Genomic DNA, 27,089 nt, shown 5'->3' on the forward strand with positions numbered 1-27,089 from the left:
TTGGCTCTGAATGGCCAAAAAAGATTGTAAGAATTTATGATGTTATATGGTAAGAGAGGAATGCTTAATACAGCTGATATGGGCTACTCACAATGTTTTCAAAGGAACTGCGAAAAGAGTCTGTAGGATCTGTGCTACAAGATGGTGCCTTGTATCACTGAACCAATGTACTTTTTATGATAATACTTAGTTCACACTTAAAAACCACATATTGGATTGGCTTACTCTTTTTTTTATTTGATTTCATCATTTTGAGCTCAGAGTAGATTTTGCAATATAGAGCAACATGACTTGAGAGAACACATCATGATACTTTCTTAAACACTAGAGTGATGGGTATAAAGCATTAAACAATGATGCTTTTCTTTGGTTGAAGTATAAAACTGGCAACTTCCAATTGCAATAATAACAGGTAACTTATTAATTTAACTGTGTGCTTTGTAACTGAGTATCTTAAAATACTTGTCAGAGATTGTCTGTGAAGGTGAATTCAATCTTCTTAACCTTCTTTAAGTGGAATACATAGCAAGAAGATGTAAAATCATTCTCCCTTTTTTTAAATGAAGAAATTCTGGAGATAAAACATAACGCTTTTCATGGTTGATCTATCATGGCTGGTCCTGACACAAGGTTTGATGAATGACTGGCGGTCACAAAATTCCAAAACACCAACTGCTCTTTGGGTGAGCTGAATAAATGGAGAGGCTAGTTGGTAACCATCAGTTATACTTTGGGAGATGTCAAATGTTTATTAAATGTTGAAATCATATACTCTCAAGCCTTTCCTTGTAGTGAGGATGAAAGCAATGTCACTAAAACTTTCTATATTTACCCTACCTCTCATATTTTCAGGGTTCTTTTTGGTCATGGTTGCCATAAGTGGTTAAACTACACTTATTTTAGAAATGAGCATTTTCAAATAGACAATTTCCCATGTGTTCTCACCTAGGTGAGAACAAGTTTTTATTGTTGCAGTGCAACATTGGCTGTGCCCTAATATCATGGGAAACATTAAGCTGAAGGAAATAAAATTTGCCACAGACAGAGAATCAAGGCAAAGCTAGGTCTTGTGAGCCTGATGTTTCTCTATTTCAAGGGCAAGAACCTTCAACATAAGTTTCAATGACTGAAGAATTTGTCTCACCTCAGGGTTGCAAATCCAAAGATCACATTCTTCAAAACAATCCAACTTCTCCCATCCCTATTTCTGTCTATGTGGTGACTGGGGAAGTTCCTTGTCTCTTTTTTTCTTTTTACTATTGTAACGTGAACACGCATGGTAAGCTCAAGGACACATGGTAACATAGTTAACAGCTCATATTCAGAAAGGCAGCAAAAAAATATCTGCTAAAAACACAAAGAATTTTCAAACTGTGTTTCTCTTCTTTTTGTGGGTGAGGGGATTTTTTTTTCCTTTGGCTTTTTTTTTTTCTTTTGTTTGTTTGTTTTAAAGAGTCAAGGAAGCTATGGAATAGGCTCCCGACTCTGTAAAATGATGGGCTCTTAGTTTCCACTGAAAACATTCACACATACATAGCTCCAAAATTATTCTTGGATGAGAACCATGCCCCCAGAGGAGCACACTCTGAGGTATGGCACAGGGGCCACACCATGCAGGAGGACCTAGGACCTCCCTGGGGCGTCGCTCCCTGTGGCCAGAGCACAGCCTGCCTTTGCATGATCTTGGTCAAGAGGATGTGCCAAGAGCTGTGAAGTCCCACCTCTCCCAGACTGGCCCTCCTAAGTTTGGATTGTACCACAGTGTCTGTCATTTTAGGATAACCCTTTTAGACTTACATCTCCTTGAATTTCTGGCACAAACACTTTTTTCTTGCCTTCACAAGAGTGGTGCAGTTCCTAGTTAATTATTAAGCTATAAGGATATGGGAAACAAATGTTCAAATTCCTCCTGATAGATACTGCATCTGCCACCTCCCAAGAGCCAGCCATAAACAGCAAGTTATAAATTATTTGAAGCACTCAATGTCCCTGTGAAAGCTGTTCCACTTAATGTAAAACATTCTAATCCTACATACATTCATTAGGACATGGGACCCAGGTTCTGTACCTGCCTCCACTTTTTTTTTTTTTTTTTTTTTTTTTTTAATCTCACACCCTTATGACCCGAGTCACACCTCAGGCTCCCTCAGGTGTTCCTGCTTACCCCAAACCTGGCAGTTTTCTAACCTGGGGATAATCAAGCAGAAGATAACAGCTCTCCCAACCTTTGCTACAGCAGTGCTACTGGTATCAGATACTTCAGGAATTGTGTCTTCTCCTTAGCATGCTGTCCTTAGGTGTTTTTTCAATATTTCAGAGTGTAATCTCAAACACTGGTTGAGAGAAGTACTAGTTCAGAGTAGCACAGCTGCCTCCACTCAATAATATTTTTTGAGAAACAATGACCCAAAAAAACCAACCTAAAAATCTGCCTTCTTTATGTGAGCCTAGAGCAGCTCTGGTGCTCTCTATCTGTGCAATGTCACTCTTGCAGCTCCTCTCGAGTCAAGCCACAGAACGGGCAGGTCCATGGGTACCTGCAGCTCATCCACACTAGAGCCTAAGTCACAGATGCAACCATGAGCATTGTACCTGCAGGGTCACAGCAACTCTGTCACCTGACAGAAATAATCTGTCTCTTGGGGAATGCAGCAGGTGAATTTAAGGCTCATGTGTTTGATGAGTTTGCCTCTGTCAGCTGACTCCAGCTGTCTGATTTGGGCCGTGGGGAAAGGGGAGGGTTAAAACAGGGTAGCAGGTCACTTTGCTATACTTGTTTTGCACACTGATTCAGTCAATTGTCTTAATTTCACTGCTTTGGGTGTATGGGTGTATGGAAAACACCCATAACTAGGACTTAAAATTCAATTATTATTTCTGATTTTTATTTAAAGAATTTACTTATCTTGCTACATTGACATGATAATTTGCTGATTGGCTGCACTCATTTTATGACCCATATAATTAACTTTGAATCATTATGTTCAATTTTAATTGACATTGATTTTATAATTAAATGTAGTTCTTCGCTACTCTAGCTCGCTCCTAGCAGCACATTTCATTCTTTGCTATTAATACAGTTCACAAATCTGTTTTCATTTTTCAGACTATCAACTCAGACTAAACGTCTGAAGAATGTAAGATAAATTAGATTAGGTTCAGCTAATGAACTACTTACCTCAATCTAAACTTTTGTCTCCTTCTTAAAAGGCAATCAAATGGTGTAATGATGTGCAAAGATTTAAGAATTCCAAGTCACTCATCATGAGGTAACACTTACTTCTAACTCAAAATAAAAAATTAACTTAATCTTCAAATGAACATATCTCATTTGCTGCTTATGGATCTAATTTTACCCCTACTACAGCCAGTATGATTTTGCTACAGATATTAGCCCTAAGTCCCCCCAGTCCCTCCACACACCTCAATCTTTCCTATGAAATAGCTGGTTTTGATGTGCACTTTTTGATGCTTTTCTATAAAAACAAAACAATCCAGGAAACACATGCTACTTCATAGATATAATATTTATGCTATTAGTAAATCCTGCATCTGTATGAGGCTGTACCTCCCTGAATGCATTGGACAGGTTTTTTTGGTTTGTTTGTTTGTTTGTTTGTTTTTTTTGTTTCCACAGTGTCTCTTAATAATGTAGAGGCCACCAAGTATTCTATCTTGTATCAACCCAAACCACATTTAAATAAGTTCCAGAAAGAGACAGAATCTGGTGATGAAGATCACACTCTAATAAATGTATTACATACTAAAGGTGCCATGTCTGACCTGTAAATCAAGGTACTTGTACATAAGAGATCTCCTCTGGTGGTAAGCCATGCCTCAAAATTGCAGTCATGAAGCAGATAGATGATTTCACTAGTAATGGCACTGCACTAAGAAAAGCATGCCTTCCTGCTGATTTAAATAAGATTTATTTAAATCCTCGTGAGTACTTGATGCTGAGCAGGTGACTTGCCTTAAGATCAGCTCTTATGGAAACAAAGCATGACCAAAAAGGTCTACCAAGACTAATCCTAGTAACTGGCATTGGATTAAATCCTGAAATAACAGTGAAAAGCACAAAATAAGCATAGCATAAGTTTAACAATATGGACAAGCCTAGGCTTCTGCTGAATGTAAGGATGAGCTTGGAAGGTGAAGGAAAATGAAGGTTCTTTCAGTGTGATTAGGCTGGATGTGTTCAAATGTAAACTGCAGTATGGATGATTACTTATCTTGTCCAGGGGCTCATTTAAACATTTTGGTATGCTTAAATGCCTTTAGAGTTAACTTACATTAAGGGCAGTCAAGACAGCCTGCCACTGACAGATAACAACTTCTTAAAATGCTTGAATGAGCCACACCTGGTCATTCCTGACTGGCGAAGCTGCAAATGTGGATCTTCTGTAAGACCCTTGAAGGAGAAATGTGAAACCTGGAATAAAGACACACAAGAGTTATTAGGGTATACACCCTTTTTTTTTTAGTGAAATAAACATTGAACATGCTATTAAGATGATTTTTTTAGGCTTAGGCCCATGTCTTTACAGAAAAAATGGGTACATCACTTCCATTGGCTTTAGCATCATCTATCTGAGAAAGACACTCTAGAATATTCCAGAGAGAGCAGGGTGACTTTTCACCAGCTCAATTATCCTTTACATTGCTCTGGCAATGTAAAAATTCTCTCGTATTGAAAAGAACCCAGACTCACACATTGATTTTGCTGCCTATTTAAAGCACTAAACCCTACTACAGCTTAGCATTATTAGTAGCAAGAATCCTGTTGGCCTGAACTAGCAACTGTATAATCCAACAGTACAGTTGCCTATGCAACACATTCTTCAACTTCATCAGACACTTTCAGGCCCGATTACTCACAACAAAGCGTATTAACTGGGCTTAATTTGGAAAATTGGTCTCTTTTGTACTGGATTAATTATTATACGTGTCAGTAACAACATCCTTGAAAGGTTAAAATTCCTAGGTTGAGCCTGATAATCTGGCAGGAATTGGTTCCACAGCTGGAGACTGCTTATTAATAAATCCATGTGTAGCTGCAACTGTAGTCATCACTGAAACCTGGAGAAAGGAGCAGCTTTCTAGCCTGTGCAAGACTCAGACTGATGACAGCCACAGATTTCCAATGTGCTTTGCTAAAAAGGCAACTGTCACAATCATCATTTCTACTTCACAGGCAGAGAGGAAGGGATGCACAAGGATGTGGTGTCCCAAGGTGCTGATACAAACAAACACAGTCAGGCAGAGAATTAGGTTTCTGATTACTGGCTTTTGGCCACTGGTTCCCAGTGAGAAAATGTTTCTGCTGCTTCACTGGAGACCAGCAGCCATCAGCATAGCACTGAACACATGGTTGCTAACATATTTGCATTAACCTGTTCTACTCCATAGGTTGGCCATGGTATCTGTACCAGTGACAGAATCCTTGGACTTCCTTGGTCAGGTTTCAGCAAAGTGTACCACAGTAGTCAAGTCTGAAAATGCATGGATCAGATCATGGTCTAAATCCTCCTCTAACAGGGACGAGTGCACTGTAAGACTGCAATATGTCCTCAAGAGGACCTATTTAAAAAGAAACACATCACCACACCTGGTTTTGATGGTGTTTGTGGGTATCAGAGTCCTGTAGGTGAGCATTGTCCAGTGAGCAGAGCACTGAATGCACAGCTGCGTGCAGTGACTGTGTGCACTACACAGTGCCTTTGGGGGAAAAGGAGCCTGGGCTGGGCTACAGCAGCATTCAGATAACACCTGCCATCACACTACAGCTGTTCTTCACAGTGCTTTAGGGCAGCTTTCTTCTCCTGGAACCTGCACCCACTCTGTGTCTGCCGTGTCAGGGTGAGGGGCTGGGGAATGCCTGGCTCTGCCAGCTGCTTTTGGGTGAATTGTTTCATTCCTGCCTGACCAAGGACAACTTTCCTGCCTGATGGTGGGCTTCAGAAAATGGAACAGTAAGAGGTGTTTGGAGAAACATCAGGGAGGAAGTCACATGGAAAGGGACCCTATTGGTCACAACTCCCTAACAGGAGGTTGTAGCCAGACGAGGACAGATTTCATGTCTCATGTAGCAAGTGATGGGACCAGAGGAAACAGCCTCAAATTGCACCTCAAGTTGAAATTTTTTGGGAAAATTTCTTCATGGAAAGGTTGTCAAACATTGGCAGAGGCTGCCAAGGGCAACGGCTAAATCACCTTCCTGATGCGTTCAAAAACCATATGGACGTGACCCTCGGGGACAAGGTTTAGTGGTGGCTTTGGCAGTGCTGGGGGAACGGTTGGACTCAAAGATCCTAGAGGTCTTTTCCAGTATAAATGATTCTGTAATTTCCAGATGCATATATATTTTTTAAACATGAGCGTATCTGTCTACGAAAGATATTTTAACAGTTTAAAAAACCCAAACGTAACATCCCAAACACACGTACACAACGGTATACTCCTGAGTCCAGCTGGAACGCCCGCCCGAGGGGAAGGAGGGAAGAGGCGGGGAGGGGAGGGCAGAGCTGCCCAGCCCGCCCTCTATTCCTCCATTCCTCCCTCCCTCCCGCCTTCGGGCGGCCGGGTGCGGCGCTGCGTCTTCTCGCAGCCGAACCGGGCCGTCCCCGCGGCGGCCTTCACCTTCCTCCCCTTCCCGGCGGCGGGGCTGGGGCCTGCCCGCGGCCCCGGGAGGAGATGGAGGCGGCGGCGGCAGGGCCGGGCGGCGGCGGCAGGGGCTGAGCGGGGCCGGGGAGCCGCCGCCGCCCGCAGCCGGGCGGGGGGGATGCGCCGGCAGCCGGGGCCGCCCGAGCGGGCCGGCCGTGCCGCCGAGTGAGGCGAGACCCCGCCGCCGCGGGCCGGGGCTGCGCGCAGCGGCGCTGGAGGGCCGGTAAGCCGGGGAGGGGCCGGGCAGGGCCGCGGGGGGAGGCCTGGCGGCCGCCAGCCCCAAACAGAGGCTCCTCCGGCACCCCGGGTCGGGCGGGGAAGCCAGCGGGCGCTGCGGGCATGTGCTGTCCGTCTCTGCCGGGTGAGGGGAAGCCCACCCAGCTTCGTCGTCCTCCTCCAGAACGGGAAAAGTTTATGTCTGTTCGTCCCAGGTCCTTGCGCCCGGAGCCGGGCTGGGACTGGCGCTGGGCATTGCCTCGGCTCGTCCCCTGCCGGTCAGAGCACGGTCCTGACCCTTCTTCTTGGCGGGGACCGCTCTGGTCTTACGGAATGAATGGAGCCCCCATTAAGCCTGGAAGCTGCCGTTCCCAGCAGTGAAGAGCGCGGGGTGCCCGCTGGACTGGGAGCTGGTGTGTGTCAGACAGGGCACGGCGTGCGGGGGGGACGCAGCGTCCCGGTCGCAGCCCGCGGCCGCGGGACGGGCGCACGCCGGGCCTGCCCCGGGCCGAGGTGGGTGCCGCAGCTGGTGCCGGCGCTGCTGCCCTGGTCCTTGGTTCACATGCCGCTGACAGGTGAACTGCGCGCGCAGGGAGCGCTCCGGGCCCCAGCAGGAGCTGGAAGAGCAGACACACAGGCCTGTTGGTGCCCTCGGGAGGAGGAGAGCTTTAGGAAAGAACCAGCCTGTTACAATGTATGTTAGAACGTTAAGTAGCGCCACGCAGCTTGCCAAAGGAGTGTCTGTGATATATATTAGTCTGAATTTTTTTTTAAGTGTAACAAATTGGCCAGATTTTCTTACCTGTAAAATAACACAAAGGAAGCATTGATGAAAATGAAGTAGGTTGTCCCAGTTAGCTGTTGCTTGGCCTTCCTTACCAGTTCCATTTCCAGTGATGTGAGTCGTCATGTGCTGATGGGCAAGCAGTTGGGAGTTTGAGCCTCCTGGCGTGTCACTGCCATTGACGATGCGTGCAGGGACTGTCCTGCCAAGGAGCCCCTGTGCAAGCAGCATAAGCTGCAGAGCCAGAGACTGTGCACTGAGTTTTAATGCTGCTTACATCGTTCGCCCTTTGTCCCATCGTTCACTTGAAGACAGCAGTCTTCTGCAAAGAATGAGTGTTTATTCGAGGTAGCAGGTTACTTGCGGGCCTTGGGTCAAGCCTGCAACTCTGTGTCTCGATCTTTGGTTTATGTTTGTGTTAGGGTGTGTGTGTTGGTGATCCCATTTTTTTCTCATGCAAAACCCTTCATCGGGCTAATCTGAGGGTTATGTGACAGTTTGCCTTTGTGGTAGCCCTGAGAGGGAAGGACAGAGGAATGGGTAGGGACAGGAGTTTTGAAATCTCATGCTCCTAAAAAGTGTAGAATTGCAATAAGAGGGAGAAACTAACCAGAGAGCTGTGTATTTCATTGTGAGAAAATGGACTAAACCTTCAAGATATTTCTTGCTTTTGTCTACTTGTAAAGAAAAATTGTGTTTTAGACAATCAGAAATAAAGACTGCTTTGGAAGCTGAAGGAGCCTTTTAAAGAGAAAAAACAGAAACTAGTACCTGTATTTACTAGAAAATAAGTGCAGGAGAGGCAACAGAAATGCAGTAAAGTTAGAGATAAAATAGGAAATGTAACTGCCCTATGTGAAAACAACAAAAATATTAAGGTAGAGACAGAGAAACAGCATAAACACATTATTTTTTTTTAAAGTACTGATCGTTACATTTAAGCGAGCATAATGGCTGAGGTACTCCTGTCTGTAACTTTGAATAGTTCTGCTTCTTGAGATCAGTGATGAGCTGCTGATACAGATATACTTTAGGATGCTAGAAGTAACACTGTAGTAACATCATAATTACATTATGACAGATCCTCTGACAAGACTCTTACATTCATGAGTATGGTTGCAGATTTCCTGTGCACATTAAAAAAAAAAAAAGAGTAGACAAAACTGCTTAATGTTTTCCTCTTAGCTTCCACTTCTTGAAGGGTAAAAGTGGTGGTTCTTTATGGATGGGGCTGCAGTTCTGACCCTTTCCTGCTCTCTAAGCCCTGTCCTTAAGGTGAGAATTGTACTGCTTGTAGGTGACTGGCTGAAATGTTTTCCTGTCCCTGCAGCACAGGACCTGGCAGCAGGGTCCTCTCTCTACTAACTGCATTTCAGGTCAGAGCACACAAGAACTGCATTTCCCATGTGATTTAACACAATTTCTTAGAAATCCAATACATAAATTACATAAGGGGATATAGATCAATAGTCCTTACTGAATGGTGTGCATCCATCACTGTTGCAGAAGTGGGCAGACTAGCAGGGATGCTGTGAATGTTGGAGGCCATTTCTACCCTGCTTTATCTAGGACAAATATACTGAGTCGGGCAGAGAGGTTTGGCCCAGACTTTTCATTATACCTCTGAAAAGCCAGTAGCTGATTGTTAGAGATTTTCCTCCTGCAGAGTGTTCTCTGCAAGCTTCTGTCAGTCTGCTGCATTCAGCATTTTGAATGTTGAACAGTTCTCATGGATTTAGCAGAGCTACCTAAAAATAAAAAATGTCATTGCTACAGTTCTATGTCTTGATATCATATCTGAATTTTTGTCTTCTGTGAGAGCTGGAAATGAATGCAATGTCTGAGAGTAAAGGTAACAAATCTCAGTGCTTAAGTGGAAGATGGTGCATTTCACAGCAGACTGAAAAATGAGGACCTTTGAGACATGGTGGTTTTCAGCATGAATCTTAGGGCAGGCTTGCACTAGTGCAGTGGTAGGATGGGAATAACTTTTGAACTACTTAGCTGAAAAGAGGCCAGTCTGATGGAATTCCTACAATATTTGTATTTCCTGGTCAACAGTTTTCCAGATCATGAAGAATAAACATGTTTGGGATGTTGCATGATCAGTTGTCAGCCAGGGAATTGCAGCAAAAAACAGGAGATGAAAAACATTGTCTTAATGGAGGTCACAGCACCTGCAAGTGTCCAAAAGACAGTTGATACTTAGATGTCATGTTTCTAGAAGCACTTAAAAATGGACTCAAGAAAGAAGAGGGGGCAAAGAAAGAAATTTTCAGAAGCTGAGCTGAAAAATGAGAAGATAAAAGTAGGCCTGAACACTGCCATAATTGCTGATTTATTTTTTTTTTTCCTTTAACTGGAAATATTCGGTTCTTTTCATCCTCTTACCCATTTTGCATACATTGTCTGGGTCCCAAGTCTGTTTTGAACAGGCAGTGCTTGACTGCCTGCACAGGTTTTCAGCATATCCTGAAGATGGTTCACTGCTGTTAGCTGTGGAGAGAATTCTTCCTGAAAATATTTGCATTGCTGGAAGGCAAAAGCTAGTTGGAAAAGCACTGGCACCTGTAGCAGTAGTAGTGATGTTGCAGGTGGACATGCTGAAACAACATCAAAACCAGGCTTACTTTTGTTATTGAAGCTTTGTGGGAATGAAGAAAGTGGAATACTGGTATATGACTGAGAAACTTAATAAAAACTTCCTTAGAAGTGTTAACTAACATTTTTTTTTTTTTTTTGCATCATAACTGGGAATGAGGGCATTTCTTGTATTCCTTGGCAATTAACTTAAATGCCAGTATAGAAATTGTGATCACAAACCAATGACTCTCTCATTGAAGTTGCATGTGGCTACTTTAGGACTGAGTTTGATCCTATTGCTAGTTACAGGATTGTAGTGAGGATGTCATTGTATGAGATTTTTGTATCAGATCCTCTTTGGTTAAATGCTTGGATGTTGTGTTGCATGTGTTCTCAAAAGGAAGCATTCACTCTTTTCAGCACCTGAGTTCAGTGCCTCAGGTGTCTTATCTCTCCAGCAACAGTAGAGACAATAGTGCTATATTTTTGTAGGTTTTGGATGTAGGTCATTTTTTTAATTTGCAGTAGAGCTTTCACAGATACCTGGTGTCCACCCCCGTGTGTATTGCCCATCAGAAGTTGGAAATTCAGCTTAAGATACAGCCTAATATTTTCTATTTCTCTTAGTGGCTGGGAATTTCAATGTTTTTTATCATTGATTTCCTTATATTTAATCTTACATCCATAGAAAAAAAAAATTATTAAGACAGCAGTTTGAAAAATCAGGATAGAACTGTGTGTATTCAGTTGGTTCCTGTGGGTGGTTTCTTTGCACATTAAAACTGCTGTCTCAATTGTTTGAGTAACCCTTCCTGCACTCCCGAGGAAGTTCTGTCTTTGAGGCTTACCTGGAGGGAAACAGCTACAGGTAGTAGGCAGTGCTGCAAGGAAACTGAAAAATATTGGGTCAGCCTAAGTTTAGTGTTCCAGCTTGGTAGCTTCCAGCCTGTAATTTCTGTAGGCTGGGCAGGGGAAGAGTCCATGTTATATGTCGTAAGCTTACTTGGGATGACCAAGTATAGTGTTAATGTTACATGTACCACTGAGAGCACAGCTTGTTTCATTCTCCCTTCCTTTCCTACAACGGGCTGTCTTGCTAAGCTGAGTCAAAGGGAAACTCTTATTTAAAAAAAATGGGGTTTTTGATTTATGTCCCCAAGCAGTCAGACAGACAGTGCTGTTCCCAGCACAAGCAGGAGTGGGGAATGTGTACACAGGGGTGAAGGAGTGAAGCCTCCCTTTGATAGCAGTCAGTGGTTACATTGTCTCAGCCTCAATGTTGCTTAAAAATATGGCTGAATGGACAAAAAGTTAAACGTGGAATCTACTGCTATGTTTTATGACACACATACATATTAAAGTTTTTTTTTTATTTTTGGTTCTGGAAAGTATTTTTTCTAAACTGTAACAAAAATAATTAATGTGTCAATCTTTTCTGTTTCAAACAGGGAGTGCCAACTTTATATGGCTCACATCTGACAACATGCACCACCAGTGGCTGCTGCTAGCTGCATGCTTTTGGGTGATATTCATGTTCATGGTTGCTAGCAAGTTTATCACATTGACTTTTAAAGACCCAGATGGTAAGTTTAGCTTTAATGTTTGAAGGGAAACAAAAAACTGAATAGTGCTTCACAAAAATACTCTTTTCTATGAAAGTAGTTCTTGGCATGTTATCACTTCTTCATTAGGACTGAGAACAGAACAACTAAATTTCTGGAAGTGACAGTGCTGATATTCAGCTCCTTTTCTTGCAAATCTAACATCACCGGAGATTTTTTTGGTGGTTAAGAACAGAAGGGATCATGTTTGGCAGTACTGTCTTGGCGGGTCTGCTTTTTCAAATGCATTTAGTTTCAGTATTGTTATCTACTAGGGGTAGAAGTTATGTGCAAAAACAACAGAGCACTATTACCTGTTTAAAGTCAGAAGAGACTCAGAGGGTACTGAAGAGTTCATTTCACATGATACTAATTTCTGTCTTTCTGTCACTGCTTGTCTTCTGGCTGAGGCGTTATGTAAAACTTGTGGAAAGTTTTATTTCATTTGCAATGCACTTTGCCTAGCCACGTCTGGCCTGCTTCTTGCGTTCAGTTTTATCCCCTGCTGATTGACTTGTAAACAGCTTATAAGCTTTTGCTCAGCTTAAGTAGCTGAGATGTTATTAAGATGATGAGGAATTTAAGCCATTTGATGATTGATGACACCACACAGTATGTTACTTTTGTGTCTGCTTGGGAGCTGCTCTTACAAAGCTACCCTAGAGAGAGTTTTGGGTGAAGGTGATGAATGCTTCGAGTCTTAAGAGATCTGTGTTTCTGCATCTTCCTAAGACATGTAAAAAATATGCAACTTTTGAAGAATTGACACTTGTGCCATGTTTTTCAATTACTTGATAATGGATAAATACATTAGATGTACCTTTCTAAATAATATGCATCTATGTGAAGATTTATTCAGCAAGTCTTACAGAGGAGAAATGTAGACTAATTTAGCTTTCCTTCGACCCAGCTGTTCTGTCCTCGTACATCTGCAAATCAGCTAGTCTTATGTTAGGTAGTTATATCTTTCAGTATTTCACTCTATGACAACTCTAGTTTCCCAGCTCAGGTATTCCTTGTGTGTTTCTTTTCATCAGAATTTGTCAGGAAAATTAAAATGTAGTTTAAAAAATAATTACTAGAGCATAGCCTCTGCATTTATTTGCTTTTTATTATCTTGGCTTGCCAAGTTTTTTCTCTTTTTTTTTCCTATGCTGAATCTTCCACTCCTATTGAATAGTTTTCTGAGCAGATAATACATAAATTCTTAAGCTTGTCCTGCAAAGGCATGACTATAGTTAAGTGTATATATGTGTTGGGATGTTTGTAATAAAACTAATTAAGGGAAATACTTTGAATATACCAACAGAATTTTGGAGGAAGTCCAAACAGGATGGCAAATCCTGGAGAACCTCTTCTAGACTTAATAAAATATGACTTGTCAGAAATTTTTCTTATTTGGATGTGTCCTCCTAGCAGAAGGAATAAAACCAGCAGATGCTCAGTGAATCAATGTTCTTTTCTTTAAGCCTTCTACTGATGTCTTGGGTGCATGAGCAATAGGAACTTCTTAAGGAGCAAGTTTCTGTCCATCGTTCCTAGTAGCATCTACAGGCATGCTTTTACACAATGATAGTGGAAAAATAGTTTAGCTGCTCTTTCACTGAATCAGATTACTTGTATTTTACAGAAGAACACCATGAAGCAAGTCTGTGCACAGCAACAATTACAGTTTCTGAATGCTTGAATGCTTACATTGCTTTCAGTTTTAACTTGCTTTTCCATGCATGCCCTTTGTTAAAATCCAACGTAGGCAGAGTAGAGTACTCCCTGAAGAAAAGGACATAGGCAGTGCACACATTTTCTCAACCATAAAACAGTAAGCCCCTGTGGATGCAGATGAGGAAGCATTATTCATAGAAGAATCTGTGTGAAGGGAAAAGTAATCCAATATGGATGGAAATAAATTTTCAGGGAGAAAACATGTTATTTTTGCTTTGTAGTTAGGAAAAGCTGCTTCAAATTATTTTTTATTTTTCTGCACTGTGTAGACTAAAGCTAAAACCTTGTGTTATTTTTTGGCTTTTCTGTACCATACTAAATGCAAAAGATGAAAAGAGTTCTTCTTTACATGGTTTAATTTGGTCTCAAACTATTAGCTGTCCTAAAATCACTAAAAAAGAATATTAGCTGAGTTTGTTGTTGTGAGACTCTCTAAGGAAGGCCATCGGTCCAAGTAATAAAGGAAGAGGGGATCTTTATTGTTGATTATAGGTGCTTACTTAGAGTACCACAGAAATAAAAGGGTGTCCATAGCGACACTTTTCTTTTTGCAATTTTAATAGTCTACAAAAGAAGAAACTTTTTTACTAGCATAAGGGGAGAGAGGAACCTGATAGATTTAAGTTTTTATTTGGACATGCTTTGGCAAGTTCATTGAAAAACAAAAATCTGCTATGCACAAGTCCATATAGTTATAGCAAATTGTCTATCAATTGCGATTTGGATTCGAGTTTGATGTCTCTGCACACTTTTTAGAAAAAAGCAAAGAAAACAATCAAAAAAACAAGTCAAATATAATGGGTATGTTTCTTTGATAAAACTCAAATAAAGTTGCATCCAAAATTCTCAGAGTACATCCTTTAAAATATTCATAGTCTGTGTCTGTCTTGTCTAGTACCTTTCCATGTAGAAACACTAGGGTGTTTTGGAAGTTTAATACAGACAGTAAAGTTCATGTGTTTTAGTTGTAAAGCAAAAATAGGTACTTTCCCCTCACCTTCTGTAATGCTGTTATCTCTCCCTTCTTTAGGCTATGGTGCCAAGCAAGAGCCATTGATACTGACAGCTGTTACAAAAGTGGAGGAGGTACATGTGCCAGAGGAAAAACATTGGCCTGAAGAATTCCAGGTGCATATTGTTGAGATAAGGGTTATGTGTATTAAAGAGTAGAAGAAAGTAAGAGATTATGGAAGGGCTTCCTGCTGTTAAGATGAATTGCTAGACAGGAATTTTTTATTCAGACTGTTCTATTTAGATAGAGCCGACAGAATTCATTTTTACTTCACAAAGCTGGTTTGTTACAGTAACCTGCTGTCTTGTTTCATCTGAATTATTCAACTTAATGTGTTTCCATTTCTAGGAGAAAATTGTTACAGTACTCCTTCATCAAGTCAGGACAGTTGTTTTTATTAGCCTTTTTAATATAATGGCCCAGTTTTGGATTTCTTGTGTTCTGTCTTGCCATAGCAATCAGGTTTGTGGTTGTTGAGGGCAAGCCTGTGTCTGCTCTATTCTCTTAGACTTCTGCCCAATCTCTCTGTTTCTTTTCATCACTGTCAATTTCTTCTTTGTATTTTGTGCTCTTTCTGTTTCACATTTCAGCATTTTCCAAAGTAGAACATGAACACAATAGTAGTCAATACCAGTTGATCTTTTAGATGCATAGTTCTGTGCTTTCAGCAAATTGACAATTAAACTCTGAAAATCCTTTATACAAATGTAAATTTGAGACCAATTCCAAAGTTCACTAAATCTTTTTTTTTTCTTTTTTTGCATTAGTACATAAGTCATCTTGTGTTTAAAGTATTTTTGTGATGCAGCATGGAAGGTAGGTTAGCTGTGTAAACATGACTCTTTTTGTTTTCATTTTTCAAAAGCACAAAATTTCAGTTACCTTCAAAATACTTGGGAAAAACACTTTGTTCAGTGGAAGGTAGGTATGTATAGAGAGATTTAATAGCTTTCTTTACTAGTATGGAAGAGGATAATAAGGTTTCTGGATCTAAAACAATTCCCTCTTGACTTCCTGACAGCATGGAACGTGGACTAACAACATTAATTTTGGTTACATGCAGAAAGAATTGTTTGGACAGATAAAATAATCTGACAGATGGTTCAGATTACATTCTGAGCAGGAGGTATTGGAGAAGAATAACAAACAGAAAAAGCAGATTTTTTTTTTCCTTATGAAAGGTTGGGACAAAAAGTAAAATAATTCCTTTTTCATCTGTAGTTTGGACACGGTACCTAAAATCATAGAATCACAGAATGGTTTCAGTTGGAAGGGACTGTTGAAGATCATCTAGTTCCAAGCCCTCTGCTATGGACAGGGACACCTTTCATTAGCCCAGGTTGCTCAGAGTCCCATCCCACTTGGCCTTGAACATTTCTGTGGTGGGCCATCCACCGCTTCTCTGGGTAACATGTTCAAGTGCCTGACCACCCTCAGAGGAAAAAACAATCCTTCCTAATGTCTAAACCTGCTTTTTTTTCAGTTGAAAATCATTCCCCCTGTCTTGTCACTGCAGGCCCTAGTAAAAAGTCTGTCTTTCTTACAAACCCCTTGTGAGCATTGAAAGGCTGCAGTGAGGTTTTCTTGGAGCCTTTTCTTCTCCAGGCTGAGCAGCCACAGCTGTCTCAGCCTGTCGTCGTAGGAGAGGTACTCCATCTTGGACCATCTTCATGGCCTCCTCTGGACCTTCCCTTAACAGGTCCATGTCTTTCCTGTGCTGGGGCCCCAGGGCTGCATGCAGCACTCCAGGTGGCAGTAGAGCAGAGTACTTGAGGAGAATCACCTCCTTTGACCTGCTGGCCACTGTACTTTTTTTATGCGGTCCAGGGTGCAGTTGGCATTCTGGGCTGCAAGTACACACTGCCAGGACATACCCAATTTTTCACTTTTCAGTATCCTTAAGTCCTTGGCAGGGTTGATCTCAATCAGTTCATCCCCTAATCTGTATTTATATTGGGGATTGCCATTCAGTTAGTGGAAAGGTGAAAATTTGTCAGTAGAAATTTCAACTTTCCTATCACCTCTTTAAGTAGAGAAGTTCCTTTTTCCTCTCCACTAGTTGTGAGGCAAAAGGTGCTTGTGGTTCTTTAGTCTCATAAAAATGAGACATGAGAAACAGCTCATCCATTTTTGGGGAACGGTATCCTGCTACTTTTATTTGTCACACTGATGCTCATTGTTCACATTTTTATTTACCTGATTTTATGTCAACTTGGATAAATGGAAACACTGGATGCCTACAGGTGCTAGAAAACAACACAACAACACAGAACTTTTATCCTAAATTTTTTCACAGCCAGATGGGTCACAAAATATTCAGAGTTGGAAAGGACCCACAAGGATCATGCAGTTGAACTCTTAGCCTGCACAGGATGTCCCTAAGAATCACACCATGGTCAGCCCCATCTTCTCAGAGCGTAAAGCATAATTTATGTTGAAATTCCTGTCCTAACCTCTCAAAAGCTTTCTTACAGGTTGTTGAAACTCTGTGGGAGTTCCAGTATTTGATCAAAGCATGTTTTATCCACACAGATAAGGCTCTGTTGCTGTGCAGCGGACTTAAATTGTTGTATGGAAAAGCTCTTACTACTGTATACTACCATGTAATGTCTTAAGAGCTGAACCAAAGTACAGCAGCAGCACAGGAAGCAAACTGTGGGCTACTCCTTTAGTTAATACGTAGCAATGTTTTAATCGTGAATCTGGGAGTCATTAGGGTGCATAGTTTGGGGATTTTTATACTTTAGAATTTGATCTGAAAACTAAAATCTTTAACTTTTGTTTTTTCTTTCTCCTCTGCATTTCATAAAGCCAACTGGAAAAGCTTTTTCAGGAAATCTGATCCGCCAGCCCCTGGTTCATATGGAAAGACTTGAGCTTCTCAGGAATGTCTGCAGAGACACTGCATTGAGAGATCTCTCTCATACTGCAGTTTCCAAATTCGTCTTGGACCGAATATTTGTGTGTGACAAGCACAAGATCCTGTTTTGTCAGACGCCAAAAGTGGGCAACACTCAGTGGAAAAAAGTCTTGATTGTTTTAAATGGTACCAACTTTTCTGTGGGTGTGTGGGTTTCTTTGAGGAGGAGGAGGAAATGGAATTGCTCTAACTGGGGCAACTGAAATGGATTCTTTCTGCATGTCTGTACACTGATACTTAATTTCAGCTTTTTATTTATCACAGTTATTTTTATTCCATTCAAAACATCCCCTTAAAATTAGATCTGTTCTTTCTGTAAAAGTAAGTATTGTTATTACTTGGCTCTAAAGTTATTTGAGTCATGACAGAGTACCCATATGTATGTAGTAGGTAGGTTTCTTATCTTTGTAGGGGTGCACTAAATTATAGAATTTGAAAGTGTGTGACAAGGTATTATAATTGCTAAGTAACAATGAAATTTCTGGCTAAAGGCCAGTGACTTTTAACTAGATATTTTAGCCATGAAGAAAGCCAGTTAAAACTTGGCAGCTCCTGTTGGTCTATCTTGCTGAAATCTTGTGTGTGTTCTGTCAGTGAACCATCTAAAGAGTTACGAAAGTTTTGAGGTGCTTAACACAATAGTTTGGTCACCAAAGGTATTTTATAAAAGATGGTGAAAGAAAGAATAAAGGGACGAGTGTGTTTGAATAATTAGCAAATGAGCTGTGTCCCTCAGCAAAGCTTTTCTAGCAAGCAGTACTAACATTAAAAACTTCAATGTTAATTTCATCCTTGGTCTATGGGTGTGAGCTAAAAATCTAGCAGATATTCCCATACCTATGTGTGTGCATGTTTCTTAATACCTATGAAAGCCACACTCAAAGTACTAAATATGGAACTATGTGTGGGCATTGGAAGTACCTGCTCTTAGCAGCATTTGAGAGATAAATGCAAAGAATGCCTCAGGATGGGCAGGCACGTATTGGCTATGCTGAGTGGAGGATAACTCACATCTGAACAGCAGGGAACGTTTCACCTTGAGTTTCCTAGTTCTGTCATGTTGGATAATGATAGAAAACTGCTTCCACATAAACACTGGTCTCTTTTGCCTTAAGCTGCCAGTGCATTGGTATCTGCTGATGAAGTCTACTGCTGTAGTTGACCTAAGTTTCTCCTCTTTTGGTAGACTCCGAAGGCAAGGCTGATACTTGAGGGGGAATAATTTATGTCCAAATACCTTAGTGGTATTTGGAGGTTCAGGAGGGGGAAATGCAACAGTGGTGCTGTGAGGGAGCTAACTTTACTACTGCTTGTGCTGACTATGTTCTCTCAATGAATGCAAGGTATCGGTTTCTGAGGGTATCTCATCTGACATCTGTTGTCCACATGTGATTCACCTATGGTGCCAAAATATACAATTGAAAACTTGAAACTGATAAAATACAGTCTTCACCCCTCACCCCTGCCCCCTCCAGGAAAAAAGAATTGGAAAACTGAGCAGCTGAGTGGTGTGTATTATTCACTTCAGTTCTGGAAACAAGAAGGCTGTAGAGGCTTTCACTTAACAGGCTTGTTTTGTAGCACCCTGTGCTTGTTGCAGGTTGATATTCTGAAACGATGCTGTTGTGTGAAGGCTTATACCTAAAGCCCAGGGGGCCACATGAGATGTTTCTCAAGGTCATAAAACCTTCCAGGATCAGGATACTAAAATGAACACAGCAGAGTTAAGTGACGTTATTTTTTTTGTCAGCTCGTGTGCTTGCAGAAATGAGTATCTGGAGACTTATGTTGTTAATTTTAGTGCCTTTTAATCTGGACTATTCTCTGATTGGAATTTTTGTTTCAGCACAGCATACTTGTTAAAAAAACTTTATGAATCCTGAAAGCAAAGTACTTTTGCATTGAAACAGTTCCAAAAGCAGCTCATAGCATTTATTTTTGTTGGTGGTTGAAGCTCAGCCAAAAAGCTGGTTCCTTCTTCTGAGTTAATCCTGAAAGTCTTCCTCCATTTATATGTGCAGGCAGAGGGAAAGAGAATGGGGACACTGACATGTGAGGAGTTACAGGCTTAGACATAATTGCTGATGAAATTTGTAGAATATGCTTTTCTGAGAATTTTGGGGCCATTTGGTCTTGGACCTTGATGTCACATACCCTGAAGAATTTTAAGAGTTTTCAGCTTCGCAGTCAGACTCTCTCATAATTTAACAGTTTTAAACATAGTACCTTTAAATGGTAAAAATAAAGAAAAGAGAAAGACATAAAAGTGTCAGCCAAAGGCATGCATGCTTGCTTATCCTCACTGTTTTTTTTTTTTTTTCCCTTGAATGACTCACTCTCTCATTTTGACTTGTCCAGGAGCATTTTCTTCCATAGAAGAGATCCCAGAAAACATTGTACATGATCATGAGAAGAATGGCCTTCCACGCTTGTCCTCTTTCAGTGACTCTGAAATTAAAAAACGGTAAGTGGCCCTGCCAGTGAGTGTGGGAGGGGTTTGAGGTCAGTGGTGTTATGAGCAATCAAGCTGAAGTCTGCATCTGAAACTGAGGGCAGCAGGGTTTCTGCTCCATCACTTGTATTATGGCACTATTCTGTTATCCTCACAGATGTTGCTGTATCTGCCTTCCCACTGGCTTTGAAGGAGAACACCAGTGTAATTTGTGATTTAGTTAGGTGAGCCAACCAACTCCCTGGGATATAAGGTTTCTGTAATTCAGTGCCTACCTAGTTGTTAGATAGCTGACCTTCAGAGTCAAAGGTTTAATTGGACAGCCAATCCTGATGTCTCGTATGGTAAACCTTACTGCCTACAGGTAAGATTGTCATTGCAGCAGACTTACTTACTGGGATTGAGCTGGTTAGATTTCAATTGTTAGTGCTTCTTAGCCCCAGAATATTTTCCATTCAGCTGAACCACTTTGTCTTCCTGTTTAAGTGCTTCTGGTTATTTTCAGAGCCAAAAATACTCTGCAATAGAACTTCTACATTACTTTAGTTAGATTTTTAACTGTGCCTGCTCTCATCTCTGCTAGAGCCTATGCCATGTGTTATCCCTGTAAGGGGTGGGAACATGGCAACAGGACATAGGATGACAGTGGACACTTGTAAGCATGTGCTTGCATGAGTTTGTGTGCATTACACCATTCTGAAAAGTCAGCCCTTTATACCTGTGTTACATGTTAGTAGAGCTCAGCCCAAGGGTTTTTGTTGCATGCAGTGGCACAAGGACATTTGTCACAGCTGTGCCTGTAGAATTGGGGTCACTTGATTGTGTTGATATTGTGCAAAGGAAAATACGGTCACTGCATTCTAGAGAACGTGGATCTGTTTCTCTCCCTGTGAGCAGCCCTGCAGAAAGGAGCTGTTCACCGGGGGGTAAGCCCTATTTAGGATATATGAAGTTGAATCCATTATTGCTTGGATTGCTGCATTTTGCTCAGCATGGAAGCTATGCTGGAGGTGTGTAACATGGGTTTGGTTTGGATCTGAAATTGCCAGAGTTTTAGGTGTGGAAAGCAGGATGGTGTGGATTTGTTGACTCAGTTTGCTGACCTCTGTTAGCCCTGCCTGGCTAGGAGTAAGTCAGGAGTATCTGAAGTATGATGCAAGTGGTGTACAGGCTGAAGAAGCCATCCACGTCCAGTCCATCCATCCTTATTTCAGTGAGGACTGAGCTCTCAATCTCTTTTCTTAGCTATTTATTGAAATCAACTTTGTTTTAAATTTATTTCTCCTACATATGATCTGACTACAGAATATTACATATTACAGTATCACAGTATTAAATTAAATTCTGTTGAAAACTGTGGTCTCATGTTTCAGTGGTGCTTTCAGCCATTATTGAAAGCATGACGAAACATCAAAATTCGTCTTAACTTCTTTGTACTTAAGCAGCAATTTATCTAACTTCCTACCAGTGAAAAATGCAGCCTTCTATATGCATTTAGCTGCACCAATGCACTTTTCTCCATGTCCTTATGTATTTTGGCTTTTTGAGCTTGATCACATGACATTACAAATATCTTTAACTTGGAGCTCTCAGTGTCTTTTGTCTCCTGTTTATTATGGATTGAGATAAGCTAAAGTCCTTCGATTTGAATAAAATGTGAAAACTAGGATTAACCATTTCTTCTTTGTCCTGTATGTAAAAACTGCTAGTAAAAAGACAGAAATTGCATTTAGTCCTATTGATTATAATATTGAGGCAACTGTTCTAAGATTCATGTTGCTGTGTCTGTGGTCAGAGTTCATGTACATTTTGTAAGTATATGCTAAACACTTTCCTTAATTATTTAATTTTTTTCTTCCTCTGTCTAGACTGAATTTATACTTCAAGTTTTTTATTGTTAGAGATCCATTTGAAAGACTTATTTCTGCGTTTAAGGACAAGTTTGTGCACAATCCTCGGTTTGAACCTTGGTACCGGCATGAAATTGCTCCCGGCATCATTCGTAAGTACAGGAAGAATCGCACAGAGACCAAAGGGCTGCAGTTTGAGGATTTTGTGCGCTACCTGGGGGACCCTAATCACCGATGGCTGGATGTTCAGTTTGGTGACCACATCATTCACTGGGTAACGTATGTGGAACTTTGTGCTCCTTGTGAAATCACATACAGTGTGATCGGACACCACGAAACCCTGGAGGACGACGCTCCATATATCTTGAAAGCAGCTGGCATAGACCACTTGGTATCATACCCCACAATCCCACCAGGCATAACAGTGTACAACAAAACAAAAGTAGAGCGGTATTTTTCAGGAATTAGCAAGAGAGACATAAGACGCCTCTATGCACGATTTGAAGGTGATTTTAAACTCTTTGGTTATCGTGAGCCTGATTTCTTGCTTAACTGACACCTGGGATAAGATCTGAAAAAGTGTCTTATGGATTAATCTAATCCTGTGTGAATACCAGCTGCAACACTGGCAGAGCTGAGAATGACCATTTGTTTTCTAGCTTTTTGATGTTGCTCCTCTTTTCAGTGAAATATTTGTCATATGAACAAGTAGGGGCTTACAGTTGTTGTTTCCTGACAATGTTTTCCGTACATTATTGCAATCTGTTAGGAATTATGTCTCTGTTATCTAAAATACAGAATTTGACTTCTCCCCTCTTCCCTCCAGGAAAAAAAAGGGAGAACAAATGGGCTATGATCTTCCTCTCCTCCCAGACAGAATGCCATTTTTGAAATGTTGTGAAGTATTTGTAAAGATGGCAATTTCACTGTAGGTTAACCCTGACACATGGGTAAACATAATGATTCCTGCTCATGAGAAAGTCATGTAGTCTCCCATGAGCTTTGTAAATGAGAGGCCAGTACAAGACTAGAAATTAATTAAATGCTTGACAAATATAACCATCTATGTTCTGCCATGTGACTGCTACAATAACGTTGATCTAATCCCATTCTTGTTCGTCCAAAAATGAACCTAATTAGACAGAAGTTTTTAGGGATGTAAGAAAATGAACTGGTTCCACATCCCAATTTTCTGTATTTTTGCCAAGTGTTTACTGTATTTACTACTAGTGTACTGAGCCTCATAATTCTACTTTTGATTTTCAAGGGATTATTTAACTCCTGGCTATGTAAGTTATGTGAGACCACCAGCTGCAAGTGGAGCATAGAAGAAATATGAAACTGTTAAGGAAAATTAATTTAAAGTATCAGTTGTATTTGTGGGAGCACATATAATAATCACAAGATGCTCTCACACAATTTAACTTGTCTTTTCTTCTAACAGTTAAGATTAATAAAGGAGATACAAAAGCAAGATGTCATATTAAAGAGCTGCTTACTTGGATTAAAGATCCACCTTTTTCTTATATCCAGCCTTGCCCAGTTCAGTACCTCAGAGAACAGAAAGATTATCCCCCTCTGAAAATTCATCTTCCTACTGCTAAAGGAGAGAAGAAGACAAGATGAATCCCTGATTTTTCCAGTGATTTACTGCCATGGTGTCTCAAGTCAAAAATTACTAACATTTATGTTGCTGACATGGTAAATTGGCTATTTGCTAAAAGTTTAAATGTCACCTAAATTTGTGTACCCATTTTATGCATTAAAAAAAAAAAAAAAAAAAAGAACTGTATTGAGTGGATGCAGCCATCATATTTGCTTGTGCTTGTATTGTGTCATATAAAGAGCAGTCTCTTGTCTGAGTTCACCAGCAATAAAAATCAGCATGCTGCCAGAAGAGGGATAGACCAAATATCTGAAATAGGAATTGCTCTGTCGCAGTGAGCATGTGAACTGTATTTTTTAAATCATAGTCCCTAAAGATTTATTTTCAAATCAGCGTAATGTTGCTTCCTAGAAATGGTAATGATGGCCAGTGCTATGGAATCCGCTTTTAGATCCAGCCACTGTGTGTTTTGATAGCTTTCTGTATTAACACAAGGAAGCATCTTGCACTTGTGTAACAGGAAAACTGTGCCAAGCTGACATGTGCTGCTGCCCACAAACAGGAAGCCCTGTTGTAGGTGGAAATGTTTTCAGAAAGATCTCAACAGATGAACTGAAATAAAGGAAAATCATTAACTGGGCATTATTAGCAAGAGAATAATCCAGGGTGGCAAAGTTGGAAGGTAGGATATTTTTTCAAGTTGGTTTGTTTTGGTTTTTTTAACAACAATTACAGTGCCCTAACTTGTTAGTTCTTAACCAATGACAAAAAGATGTTAACAGCTCCAGGTTTTTCTGTGGTTTTCTTAATATGGAAACTTAGTAAAATGCACTACTAAATGCATTTTGGAGCTAATAACCTGATTGATTACTTTGCTGCCAATTTGAAATGTAACAGTGAATAATGTATAGTAAATTCAGGCCTTAAAGTTTAATAAAGTAGAATTGTTTTCCTCTGAAAGTATAAGCTACTGATCACACAGAAGGCCAATGTATGTTTTTCTTTTTCCTTGGTAAATTACTTAATGTATTGCTTGCTTAAAAATTGCTGGATGAAAAGTGCTACATAAATATTAAGTAATAATATTTTTTTCTGATAACTTTCTCTGCATTGAGTTCTGAGCTCTGAACAGAGTTATGGACTGACGTAGGCAGAGGTGTATAATCCTCTCCCATCTCTGTGTTCCCATGCTTTTCAGGCTGGAACTGGAATGCATGTTATCATTTCTTCAATTCAAATGAAGCTTCTCCTTTCAGTTATATGTTCCTGAGCTATATTTTCTTTCTAGAAGCGTGGTTTCTTTTTTTTTTTTTTTTCTTCCTTACATGGCTGAAGTAACAATGGTGCAATTTTGATACCGTCCTTGGCAGGGTGTAGTAGGGCTCTCCTTAAATTGGTGCAGTGCAGGCAGGACAGTCAGAGTGTGCTGTGTTAGGGAGGAGGCTCTTGCCACGCCAGTTATGATAAATTAAATGCTTGTGGTTTGTTTTAGCTTGATTGTACTCTGCACAAGGCTTTTACAAATGTAGTCTCAGTGGCACGCACAAACATCATTTGGCTGTTCAGATGTTATTTGCATACCACTTTCAAACTGCAGATGATACTTATGTCATATTTTTGGAACTGCTGGCCCAGATTATTCTTTCTTATTATTGTTACAGCTTCAGAAAACAAATTCACATCCTTACTTTGTGCATCTGTGTCTCTTTGTTGTCTCTCCTCAGCAGCTTTTGAATCCTTTGGCCCATTGAATCCTTGGTCCACATTTTGCAAAGGAAACTCAAGGGGTACAGTTTTACTGTATCTGCTCATATGGATCTCCTGATTTCTAATGGACTCTCTTCCCTACTGCTCCGTACAGTTTGGCCTCTTAGCTAACAAAGACAAAAATTAAATTCAGCTGTAGTGCATGGGTCTGTTATCTTCACGTTCCTAATAAAATTGAGCTGACTGGGTTTTTTGAGATCTTGGGAGTAAGAGGGTTTGTCTTGTGAAAACGGATTCAGAATTTATTTGCTTGTGAAACAACTTTATGGTAATGCCTATCCCCTTTTAACTTCAGCACACAGCGCATTGTCACTGCTGTGCTTTCTGATTGCGTGCCATGAAGATGTTTTTCTGTAGTTAAAAATACATGTGCTTTTTTTTTTTTATTATTTTGGGAACTGTTCTGTCAAAGAAAATGTCTCAAAAATATGAATTCTTCCCAGAAAAAGCGTGTTGTTTTCTGATTCATGTGCAAATGCTGCCCTGTTTGTACTGGGGGTAAGGCTCCCTGCTGTTCCGTTGTGTCTCCATCCTCAGATTAGGGAAGCCATCAGGCAGCTCTGGCTTTTGTGCAACATCACTTTTTCCTTGAGGTGTTAATAACTTTGTTGGCTGGGAAAGCAGCCTTTGATCTTATCTGTGCTCCAGAAAGTTTGCTGAGAAAAAGAGTGATTATATAGGGATTGCTTAAGCTTATTTTCTCAGATGAAAAAGGATGTCTTGTCAGTGTATCTGCCTGTATCTGATACCTCTTAATTGACAGAGAGGGAATGATCTTTCTGCTTAATGGCCTTGTAGTGATTTATGCTAAGCCCCCATCCTATTTTTTTGTTATAGCAACATGAAGGGACCTGGAATGAGGTGTAAAGTCAACATGTGCTTATTTGAAATGTGAGGGTGCAAAGGAAACTTGACATGGGAGTTGGTTGCTGGAGATTTATGGTGTCCAATTATTTGTTACATGTTATCTGCAGAGCTGGTGTGGATTCTTTGTGGCCTGTGCTTGAGAAGATTTATGCAAGGTAGAAAGAGGCTTGTGGGTGGTGGAAAATTCCCTTTCAGCCTAAGTTAGCGTGTTCCTGGGCTGCTGCTGTGGGGAAGGTTTTAGAACGAAATGATCCTATTAGCAGCAAAGCCTGCAGTGCTTGGGCTGGTGAATGGAGTGCCTCCCTCCTGGAAGGAGGAGTGACTTCAGCTCCCATGATGTGTGCAGCCAGCTTTGGTGCTGCCTTGTATAAATCTCTATTTTTGTGTGTTTTATGCAGTTGTGTGCAGCTGAGCTGTCAGCTTGGTTTCCTGCATGTGGCAGTAGCCTGAGGTGACTCATCTCTTTGCCACCAGAGTGCCTTTGAAAGGCCTGCAGCCTGTTTTGCTATGCAGCAAGAGACATTTCCCTTATGAAGAGAGCAGCATTAAGCCATCTGCCATGCAGCCAGTGGCAACTGGCTGGTGTAAGCACGAAAATGGTTCGGGCCTTCCTGATGAAAAATCATCATTTTCCCCTTTAATCCAGGCAGGAGTGAAAGGGAACAAATCTGTGTGCTTGCTTTGAGTCATGAAAAGGAACCATGCTGTTAGAAATTCCAGACTGGTAAACCCAATGAGGGCAAAGTCTGGGAGAGCAATGCTGAAAAAAAAACATGGGCAGTTTTTCTAAGGCCCCCAGAGATGCTGAACATGTTGAAAGAGAGTTGCTGAAGCTTCCTGGTAGGTGTCAGAGGAGCAGATGCTGATGGGACAGCATGCACATGGCAGGCTGAAAGTGTGAAGCATCCACTGTGGGTATCTGTTTGAAATCACAGAAAGGAGGAAAGAAACATAAAAGGTGGGAAGGAAATAATGGAAAAATAATCCTGAAGGCGGTGCCCCTGGAAATGCAGTACCCAGTCTTACTGCCAGAAACATGCCAACTG

General features: G+C 40.9%; 1 protein-coding gene across 3 annotated transcripts; it reads left to right on the top strand.

The window, feature by feature from the left end:
* Window positions 1-6,425: 6,425 nt before the first annotated feature.
* CHST10 (carbohydrate sulfotransferase 10) lies at window positions 6,426-25,372 on the top strand. Of its 3 annotated transcripts, none has more exons than XM_053970475.1 (7): window positions 6,426-6,886; window positions 11,695-11,829; window positions 14,600-14,697; window positions 17,393-17,627; window positions 19,860-19,965; window positions 21,822-22,309; window positions 23,337-25,372. In XM_053970475.1, exons 2-7 carry the CDS (start codon window positions 11,730-11,732, stop codon window positions 23,405-23,407), a joined length of 1,098 nt encoding a protein of 365 aa, XP_053826450.1. In that variant the 5' UTR covers window positions 6,426-6,886; window positions 11,695-11,729; the 3' UTR covers window positions 23,408-25,372. The 3 variants fall into 3 exon arrangements, with proteins under 3 accessions (XP_053826450.1, XP_053826452.1, XP_053826451.1); XM_053970476.1 differs by lacking the exon at window positions 6,426-6,886 and adding an exon at window positions 6,934-7,573; XM_053970477.1 differs by having other exon boundaries at window positions 21,822-25,372.
* Window positions 25,373-27,089: the final 1,717 nt, after the last annotated feature.

The sequence above is a fragment of the Vidua macroura genome, chromosome 2 (assembly GCF_024509145.1).
Source record: "Vidua macroura isolate BioBank_ID:100142 chromosome 2, ASM2450914v1, whole genome shotgun sequence".
Classification (NCBI taxonomy): Eukaryota; Metazoa; Chordata; class Aves; order Passeriformes; family Viduidae; genus Vidua; species Vidua macroura.

What these genes read in the sequence shown, in the direction of transcription:
- CHST10 (XM_053970475.1), top strand. Translation starts at nt 11,730, where the DNA reads ATGCACCACCAGTGGCTGCTGCTAGCTGCATGCTTTTGGGTGATATTC. An exon ending in ATTGGCCTGAAGAATTCCAG is followed by an intron (nt 14,698 to 17,392) that starts GTGCATATTGTT and finishes CATTTCATAAAG; the next exon opens with CCAACTGGAAAAGCTTTTTC. An exon ending in GACTCTGAAATTAAAAAACG is followed by an intron (nt 19,966 to 21,821) that starts GTAAGTGGCCCT and finishes TCCTCTGTCTAG; the next exon opens with ACTGAATTTATACTTCAAGT.